Below are 10,413 nucleotides of genomic sequence, written 5' to 3' on the forward strand. Positions count from 1 at the left end.
ATTATATATTATTTCCTAAATCCAAAAAAACATGATAGCGTCTAAGGAGGTTTCAGTTGATTTTTTTAATTCTTCAAGGAACCCTGTTGAAATTTTTGTATGTGTGGTGCAAGATCACTTTGAATACATTAACTGTCAGATATTTATTGCATAACTATGAGTGTACTCCATCTGTTGCTGCCAGTGCTTTCACGTGAGAAAAGTCCTTCGTTCTCATGGTTACCGCACACACATGGCCGATAGAAACAGAAGCGCAAAACAAAAATCACCAAGGAAGTGTCAGGCTTTGTAGTCCCAATCCACTGCAGGCAACGGCAAACAACCCCAGTCATTGTACTTTTGAAATCTAACGAAGTACAGAACCAGTGACTAAACTGAGATAAAAGTGAAAAAAAAAATAGAAACAACAGGGACATTTCAGCCCTGCAATGGTTTCTTCTCCACATGCACACACACACACACCCACACACACACACACACACACACACACACACACCACACACACACAAAAATGCAGAGCAGCTTTGTGGGTGTCTGTGGCCAGTCAGTTACCAATAAGCAATGACATGTTCCATGATTTTAAATGGCAATGATTTTCAGGCCACAAACCCCTTGGCTTTAGTCCTATTTTGAAAACATATTTAGGGAGAGATCTTTCTAACCGCCCACCTCTGACTTAAGCTGACGTGTATGTATAGTTAATTACTCAGAAGTGTTTAACTGCTTGTGGAAAGGTATGACGATATCACTCCCTTTTCTCTCTTGTTCTCTCTTCGGTTTGCTTCACATCTACAGCCATCAGTTGTGGAAAGTTGTTTGGTGGTCTAAGCAAAGCGGCATATGACGCCATTCTCTCTTCATGAACCAGAAAGCATCAGTGCCTAGTATGTGTATAGTATTAGAGTTGATTCCATCTCTGTCCTCTGTCAGTCTGTATAGGATGTGATGTCATGTCATGATTCATTTAACATTGCCTCCTTAATCATATTCTCCCTTATTTTTAAACCAAGTGAGTTCATCAGAATGAAGTAAATGAAAAGCTCTGCGATTCTGCTATCCCAGACTAATATTTGGATCATAACTGCGCGCGAGATCAAAAGCTTGAAAACAGAGACAGAGAGCTATTTCTTACCATGAAAAAGACCTTTAGGGGTGCAAGAAAACCAGACGAGCAGAAAAACCCCACACATTCCTCCTCTCTCAATCTAAGGACATGTGACAGAAGATAACCAATGATCCCAAGCTCTCTTTCTACCCCCCACCCAGGGCGGTGTTCCTCGGCAGAGAACCCCCTCAAGTAACCTGTGTCGCTCCCAATTTGACGGCCTCGGCTGATGCCATCCAGACGCCCCATCCTGAAACACACACCGAGTCTCTGTTTGCTTGGGTAGCATTTATGTATTTCTTCGCAGCCCCCTGAAAGCCAGGCATGCGGCAGTATGAAATAAACGACAAATTTCCTATTTCGTTTTTGGCCTGCCTCGCCTGCTTTCACTCACCGCTGACAGAGTTTGCCACTCAGGAGACAAACAGTTAAAGTGAGGGCGACTGAACGTTTCAGTGTTCAGCGAGGAAACTTGTCAATCTCCTAAAGCACTTTCATTTTGCATAGCCCGTGTATAAATGGCAAAGAATATGGAAAGAGTTATTTCCACCGTATGGAGTTAAAAATGTACATTATATGGCTAAAATTAAGACTAGGTTTGTGCTAAGGCTGTCACATAAAAATGCACCTGTGGGTGTGTTGGTCTACGTGTGTGTGTGTGTGTGTGTGTGTGTGTGTGTGTGTGTGTGTGTGTGTGTGTGTGTGTGTGTGTGTGTGTGTGTGTGTGTGTGTGTGTGTGTGTGTGTGTGTGTGTGTGTGTGTGTGTGTGTGTGTTGGACGTGGGTATGCTGCCTGAGGGACAGATTTGGAACATAGTTGTTGTCTCACGAGCAGACAGCTACACTCACGTGATAGATTGTTTCCACACCGAGCTCCATGCTGTCGACTGTGCTTCTGGCAGGCCTTTGTGACTCGGAAAACCTGCGCTTTACTGTTTCAGAGGCCTGACTTAAATCCTGCCCTTGCCTTCACATTCACTGCTCTGCGTCTTCAGTTGTGCTAAAAAAGTACACATGAGTAAGTATGTGTGTCTGAGGAGCCTTTGAACATGTCTAACAGGCATGGCTAATGCGTAATAGTCCAACGCAAGCTTACATGTCTGAGTATGAGCAGTAATCAGTATGTGAAAACTACTGTTTTAACTGGGAGTAGACACCATCTTGACATCCTCACTCAATCGGATCATGGAGGTGACATCCATAACAACACCAACAATTTCTACAAATCAGTGCACTTTAAAAAAATGTAATTGTAATTGTAATGTAATTCATAACACTTGTCTGTCTTAATAGGAAGCCTTAAGAATAGGATCCGTTTGCTTTCAGCTAACACTTTTTGTGTGGAAAGATAGTTTTCCAAAGGGTTAATTGTCTAGGGCTCCTAAGGGGAACATTTAGTTATTATCGTCGGCAAATTGTTCAGTGTTCAAGATCAGTGTTGAAATCAGGATGTCTTCCAAATTGAGCAGCAGAAGATACGCCACCTTAAAGGTCACCTCCGCCCCACCTTGCATTTGCCGCGTCGGCGGGAGAGCACGCATGAGCGAGATAATTAATTAATTACAATTATCAAGAGCACCTGATAATTCAGCGGCGATGATAACATTGAGAGTGGTTAATTGCCCAGCCGGGACCGTGATGTGCTTAAATTGTTTTGTTAATTTTTCTTTTCCAGACTGTCCAAGGCTATTAAGTGCAATGGGACGACTTGTTAAGGATGGACACACTTAAAAGCCATAGCAGGATAAAAAAAATAAAAAAGAATGCCAAATAGACAAACTCTAATTGCAGGGTATCACTGTACATGATGACGGTGGATGGAGATGCGGTAGGGAGTCTCTTGAGAGGACGTCACATAACTGAGAAAGGAAGGATTAAAAACAAGATTGTTATCTTTTAAAAACCCACTCAGCCCTGTTGCACATTCTTGGTTTAATGACGGCAATTCTACTGCAACACTGCTCCCCCTGCACTGTGGCTCCTAATTAAACTCTTTCGCCCCTGTCTAGAGATTGCAGAAATATCACCGCCAGCGACTTCCCCAAAGGCCTTCCAGCATTTAAAAGATGATTTTTTTGTTTATGATTTGATTTGTTATCCCAGGCACCCTTGTTGTGATCATGGTTTGTTGCTAACCAGGTGAGTGGATTTCAGTGAGTGGAGCCATTTCTTCAATTCCATGGAATTGAAGACGTTATCATTTGCATGAGGTTTTTGCAATCATTTCTACATTGCGCCTAATTCAGGGTTGGAGATACAGTGATGAGCTGATTTCACTTCACACAAATTCAAATGCGCATAATATTGAGGCCTTCGATGCAATTTGCCTAATTTTGGGACTGTATGGCAGTCAATATCCAAATTAGAATGCTGTGCCATTTTGAAGAAATGCTAAAAAACATTAGCATCAAAAGGCTACATTATTTGCTATCAGTTTAAACAATGTCAGAGTAGGTCTATATTGTTTTGCCTTAGGTTTGTTGTCTGCCCAAGAGCTAACCCATGTTGACAGAGTGACAGCTCATTTTCAGATTTTTATTATATGCCCCTTTAACGTCCAAACTGAAACTGTTATCCCTTGGTAGGACCATGTTTGTATTCCATCACATATCTGTGTTTTAATGATTATACACTTTTTTTCCCCCTTTTGCAGTTCATCTTACAAGGCAACATCTCAAAGGGACATTTTCTGTTTGCAAACCCCTGCATGTAGTTATGGGTTTAAAACTCCCCTCTGCAGAGAAAAATGTCTCAGATGCCAAGGCGCAGAATGTCATAAACTGCACCCCTGCTAAAATAAACCCTTGCACTTTAATCTGACGTGACATTAAACCAGAGACTGTGTTTTCACAGTGACTCAGCCACCACTGATGGCGCTAAAAAGAAACATACCCATCGCGCTCCCTCTGTATGAGAACATGTCACGTCTCCTTAAACGCCAATCACGTATAACTGGTCCTGAAAACAAGGAGGGAATCACTCGGCTCCAGACGTCTCCTGTCAGGCTAGCATTCCACAGTGCCATGGTGAGTCAGTCTTTTAATTTGATATTTTACTATGTCCGTGGCAGGAGGTGAAGAGATGAGAAAAAAGATGGCTGCACTCTAACGAAAATGAAAGCACCAAACATCCCCACACAAGAGAAAATGGTTCAAATAGAGCAATGGCGGCATGATTGTCAGATTGATGCTGTGTCTCTTTACAAAATGTCTGGGCGTCTTGCTGCATCACTAACACACATTGTAAAGGACACAACACACGGCACATGCAAGCATTTTGGTCACTGTCTTTTTTCTGTTTTCTTGTTTTTAAGAGGAAGAATCATGTTTACAAGGTCCATTTTTCCACCGAGAGAAACCTTGTTTTTAAAGTAACTACACCACACCATTTCTTTGTCTCACTCCCCAAACTGATGCATGAGGGTGAGGATCAGGAATGATCTTAACACACAATCACTGGCATCAGTGGCCTATTGCGGCCTCTTGGTGGGGGTACGCCACCCTCAGTCACCCCCCTCCCCCCACACCCATGATTTTTACCTCCCTTGATAAACAGGCGCACCATTGTCGCTTGGAGAGCTCTCGTTATTATTTTTTAAAGTAATTACACCTTATTATCTGTGTTTACTTTCGCAAGGGCGAGTGCAGGTGTGGGACCGAGGGAGACCGTGGGTGGCGATGATGGGCCTTGTCAGGGAGCAGTCGCCCCTGAGTGTCTTGAACCCCCCACATGCTCTCTCCCTTCTCTGTCTTTTTTCTCCCCCTAAACTCTAGGTTTGGGCATTGTAGCTGCTCTGCTACCAATTTCATTGCCACAAAAGGAACGTGCAATTAGGCCTATTATTGCAGCAGCTGCTCGCTGCCTGCCCCACAGGCCCGGCCTGTTCTTGGCTCATGGTGGGGAGAGGACCCCGCTGTGTGGGTAAGCAACCCCCCAGAGCCACCGCCACACTCACCACCATCTTAGACACCAATGACTATGAATCAATCAGTCAATAAATCAATCAATCAAGAGGTTAATAACTAACAAACACACTCTGTGTAGGTATGGAAGAAGTCCAGACTTCTACAGCTAGCAGGGGCTAGAATTGGATACGTTTTTGTTTTGTTGTTTATTTCCTTAATCTAAATGCCGAACATATACAAATAGTGGTTGTTTTGCCAATTTATACATTTTCAAAAATCTAATTCTTTTCAAACCTCAAGAAGTCAAATATGCCATGTGCTATAATGAAGTGACCGCACTGATGCATTGATCAAATCAGCTTGCCGCTGCAAAATGAAAAGAAAGTCAATGAAAGGATCCGTAAAAAAAAACATGGCACAAAAGAGATAATATGGCGTAAAAAAAATGCAGATGCATGTTCCCCTATTATCTCTGAGAAAGGCAAAAATGAATTTAGGTGAAACCACAAAGGCTCTGCTCAATTCAAACTCAAGAGGCCAATCTTCCACCTTTGGCACAAACAAAATGGCCCCCCTAGTCCTCTGTGGTTGGGCACGCTTAGTGATTATCACACCTCAACGACTTTCCAACAATTAAAATAATGACCCTGCACACGGGGCACTTACTTTGAAGGGCACGGGGAGATTTGCATGTGTGTCACCAACCCCAGCAGTCTGCACTCTGACCCCAACAGCCGTTGGCCTGCATCTCAGTCACCAGGGGTGACTCAGAACCGGATTTCACAGAAGAACTTGAGACCCTAAATTCAAATTTGGATATTCCGTGTTCTGAATGGGACAGCCTATGAGTACGCTCTATAGTATTCTTTTGAGTGTCTCACTCGGTATAATTCCAGATTTTAATATTATAGTATAAACTTTTCAACCTCATTGAAAGAAAGAAATTCTACCATCGTGTCAGTGATACTCACATAACCCATGGGGATTTGCAATGTATTCCACCATGACAACCAAACAGGTGACATGAGGGAGTGAAATTGCTAATGACTGAGTAACTAAGGCCGCATCAATTGTGTTTACAGGGGTGTGTGTGTGTGTGTGTGGGTGTTGGGAAAACGTGACAGGGCACCAACCAGAGATGCTTAGTGACAAAATCAGCATTCAGGTCTCTTCTTCTGAGAGGAAGTAGTGTTCACTCTCTGCTTCGTGTCTTGCCATAATCATATGCAGAAAAAAGAAAAGAAATTCATACCAAACTTAAGCCCAAGAGGGTAAAAAGCAAACAAACAAACAAACGAACGAAGGGGAAGGGGGGGGTGGGGATCACGCCTCCTCTCTTCCTCAGACACTGGGCTGCATTTTCCACTCGGAATTTCAATAGGGGAAGCGCTGGGCGGCCACAAAGGGAGATAATAAAACCTGGAGGAAGAGAGGAGGCGGGCGCGGGTGCTGGCGCGGGTGCTGGAGGAAGCTCTCCTGTGGCAGCCCTCAGCCTTACTGGCATCGATTTCAGCTCATTAGGAGCCCAGGCACCAAGAAGCAGAGAAATCATTTCTGCTGAGAAGGTGGGTGGGTGGGTGATGTGCACATCTGTGTGTGTGTTTGTGGAATGGCGTGGGGGGTGGGGTGGGGGTGGATGTGCTGCGGGAACACGGCTGGGAAAATTGGCCTTTGATTCGGCGAGTAGGAGCCAGCCTCCCGCTGCGCGGAGCGGAAGAGCAGGGCCTGGTCAGAGGTGGGCAGGCCCAGGCAGAGGCAGTGGCGGGGAGCCATGCTGGGACCACCTCCCTGCCTCTGACAAACACGGCACTGGATAATCTCCCCTTCAGAGACTCGGCACAGCCGCATGGGCCCAGGGGAAGTGCAAGTGCACAACGGCTGGCTCTGCTCCTTGGAGTGCATTGCTCCCTGGGGGATGGGTGTGTGTGTGTGTGTGTTTCTCTCCCCACACACACTTACATTACCAATATTTGGGATTCTTTTTTTTTTTTTTGCCGCTTTCCCCCTCTACAAATATGGCACTAAGAACATAATACAGAAATTGCCATTGCTTGATAAATATGTTTTAGCCTTTGCTGAAGACAATTAATGTGTTTAGCTTAGGCCTGTAATTGCCACACCATTAAATCTGTTTTAAAGTTTTAAATTGATGGGAAGGACTGAACACTGCAATAATACATGCAGTATACAGCCATGATTCAAAAACAAATTCATTCAAAACACTGGATCAACAAATGTAGTTTTATTATCAGATCTTGGAAACTGTATCATGAAAACAGACTCAACCGAACACTCTCAAAAAAACTCTCAAAAAGAAAAAACAAATTGTACTCCCAACCTAAGTTCACATTCCACATGCAAGCCTTCCACTCAGCATCAGAGCTGGCACATTTTTAAGTCCATGTAATATCCGTTTCAGATGCTGGAACTATGACGTCTCCATCTTGTATCCATGCTTCTCCAGCTCAGCTCTGCAAGGAAGGAAAAGTGTCTTATTTCAATGGAACGAAATGAACCCCATGAAATTGACTGCTTGCTGCAAAAACTAAATTGGAAGAATGTTTCCTGTAGATCACACAATGTATGCTTGGGAGGGCAACGACGAACCTTTCAGGATGATGTCAGACATTTGTGTATAGAATAGAAAATGGACAACGTGGCATCAAACTAGCCTCCATAAAAAGGGATCACTACTGCTAGAGAATGGAGGAGATCTCAAACTGAGGGACTTGTATGATCCACAGCATAACAGCAGGGTGAATGTGAGCTGCAGTGTTCAAAGACCGCTGTGAGCAAATGCTGAAGAGCATCCAATTCCCAATTATGCTACTTTTCAAAACAGAGGTCTACATTCTTAGCGATCTGAGGCGCTCCAATCCCATGCTGGTGGCCATTGTAGACCCGCCTGTGGCTTCTCTTCCCCAGCCAAACAGAACATAAAGCTCAGAGCTAGACGTGAAGTCTGTCTATGAAAACTATTCAAATCAGTGCAGAGACTCTACGTGTATAAACAATCACAATAGCAGATGCCAGCATGCTCAAATAGCAGCATGTGCTTGAACGTGGTGGATTAGGTTCGTGTACAAACAACCATGTTCAATGTCCATTCAATATATAGGTTTGGAGCCAATTCACACAAAAAAGAATTAACAATTTTGTTTACTGAGCTATGTGTGTCATCCAACAATGTATCAACACACTACCACCCCCCACCCATGACAACACTTTCACCATGAGCTACCATTCTTGTACGATGTATACAACTACAGTGTTAAAAGGCCGCCTTCTAACATACGACACACAAAGACCAGCAAGGATTGAAGAGCAGAGAGTGGGATGAGAAGATGCATACAGATAAGGTCTTGGGTTATGTATGATGTAGTATTTAGGTAAATTAATGCTTGAATTGGTAAAATCACTTGCAATTTTCTTCTTAACTAGGCCTAACAGAAGAATAACAGGTAATAAGTGTCTGATAAGATGTAAATTATAAGTGTTATTTGTATTTTCAAAAAACGATCCTCTAAAAATCTAAATCGGTCACTGAACTCGTACCTGAGTTGATTTGAAAAGTCATCCTCTACGTTGTCGTCATCCCAGTTATCCTCCCAAACATGAGTATCTTCATCCTCGTCTAGCCCATTCCAATCTGCAAATAAAAGCCACTGTTAATACCTGGCTCAAACCATGTTTATTATCGTGACACCTCAACATAAAGCAATTATCACAGACATGGCCAGAGGACAACTTGAAGTTAGGCCCAGTTACTAACATTACAACAAGCTAACGTTACTGACATGTATAGCTATCCGAGATACACAAAAACATTAGAGCTAAACATTCGTTACACAGGCTAACGGTAACGGTTAAGTTAGTCGACTTACCAAAAAGAAGACTAACGTTATCTAATTACCTTAGTTTTACGTTTTAACCAGTATTGTTCAATGTCAGTCATTTAACAAGCCCATACATTATGATAAACAAATGGGTCAACATTAGCTGGTTAGCTAATGCTAGCTAGGTAACATTAGCCAACCAGATGAACTGCTGGCTGTGGTCAAAAATAGCATTCAAGATGAAATCAGTGGCTATTAGCCGAACAGAGAGATATATGCCTACCTAACATACATGCACGTACAACATACATGCCTAACTAACCCAATCTTACTAATTTCAGTTGCATTGGGCTAGCCTCATAGCCAGGATGCTATCCGAGCCAGCTGAGTCACTGTCCTACCGACCACTTAATGAAGACTCATGTATGAAGAAAAGTATACACCAAACAAAAGCTTTATACAGGACTTTACCCTCAGCAGGAAACTCCTCAAATTCATCATCCTCCTCCAACAACCCCAAATCAACGGTTTGCTTTTTCTCCGACATGATAACCTAGCCTTTCACGTTGTTTCTCAGATTCGTGGTTGCGCGAGTTTTCAAGCAGAGACTTCTGGGATTGAAAGTTGGCGCATGTGCAAAAGCAGTGTCGAGAATCTTCCTTTGGCAAGTAGAACAGGGCAGGGGGGAGACTCTGCCTTTTCTAATTCAGGTATGACGACAATAGGCTTTATTATAGTGAAGAAAATCATATATGTTCACTCAATAGAATAAGTCTTAGGGAGATTTTGACAAATTAAGTTTAGCAAGGGAATGCAACACTCTAAAATATGAATAGAGGAACACTTTAACAGCTCTGACAGTTCTATGTGGCAGGGCATTAAGTTAGGGTGACCAGGAGACCCACTTTGTGTTGTACTGCACAACATCTTGGCCCTTTGTCCCGCATATTGAGATAATGTACAGCATGGTCATTTGTTTTTTTCATTGTCAGAAATAAAACACACAACACTTTTACCCGCCTGGCACATGATTCACTTTTGCCATTGCAGCATTTAATAGTGCTACGCCAGAAATGGCAATCTGGCTCACTGATCAACTGGTCAACTGGTCACTTTTTTACTGCACTGGGCCAAAGTGCTGCAAGATTTATATTTGACTGGGACTACACCATTTTCTGATGATCAATCAAAATGTCCGGCGCAAACAAATCTACATTAAATGTCCCCCACTCCTCTCCCTCTCGCTGCAGTCATTTAGTCAGAATGCTAAGTTTGAGGGAGATCTGTTGATGATCAAATGATCACGCTCTCGTGCACCCCCAAGGCTTTTTTGCTATTCGACTGGTCAGGTTGAGTGGCCTAACAGTGCAGCACTACAGAGGTCCGGTTGAATAGGCCTAATCCCAAGCTTGGCTTTCATCCAGTGGCTGAGAAGAGATCAGTGAATGCGGTCCACAAGAGGCTGTGACGGCCATCGATCAAACTGTGCAGACGAAGTTGCCAGTGAATACCTCTGCTACATCACAAAAACCAAACTTGCACAAACTTTGCAGATAAGGTAAAGGCTA

At 43.3% G+C, this 10,413-nt stretch overlaps 1 protein-coding gene across 1 annotated transcript; it reads right to left on the reverse strand.

The window, feature by feature from the left end:
• Positions 1-7,236: 7,236 nt before the first annotated feature.
• On the reverse strand, positions 7,237-9,491 carry sem1 (SEM1 26S proteasome subunit). The gene is made up of 3 exons (XM_012832879.3): positions 9,317-9,491; positions 8,565-8,658; positions 7,237-7,480 (listed from the first exon to the last, which is right to left on the reverse strand). The coding sequence occupies exons 1-3, from the start codon at positions 9,390-9,392 to the stop codon at positions 7,438-7,440; spliced, it is 213 nt and encodes a 70-aa protein (XP_012688333.1). The 5' UTR covers positions 9,393-9,491; the 3' UTR covers positions 7,237-7,437.
• Positions 9,492-10,413: the final 922 nt, after the last annotated feature.

Source organism: Clupea harengus, chromosome 19 (assembly GCF_900700415.2).
Source record: "Clupea harengus chromosome 19, Ch_v2.0.2, whole genome shotgun sequence".
NCBI classification, from domain to species: Eukaryota; Metazoa; Chordata; class Actinopteri; order Clupeiformes; family Clupeidae; genus Clupea; species Clupea harengus.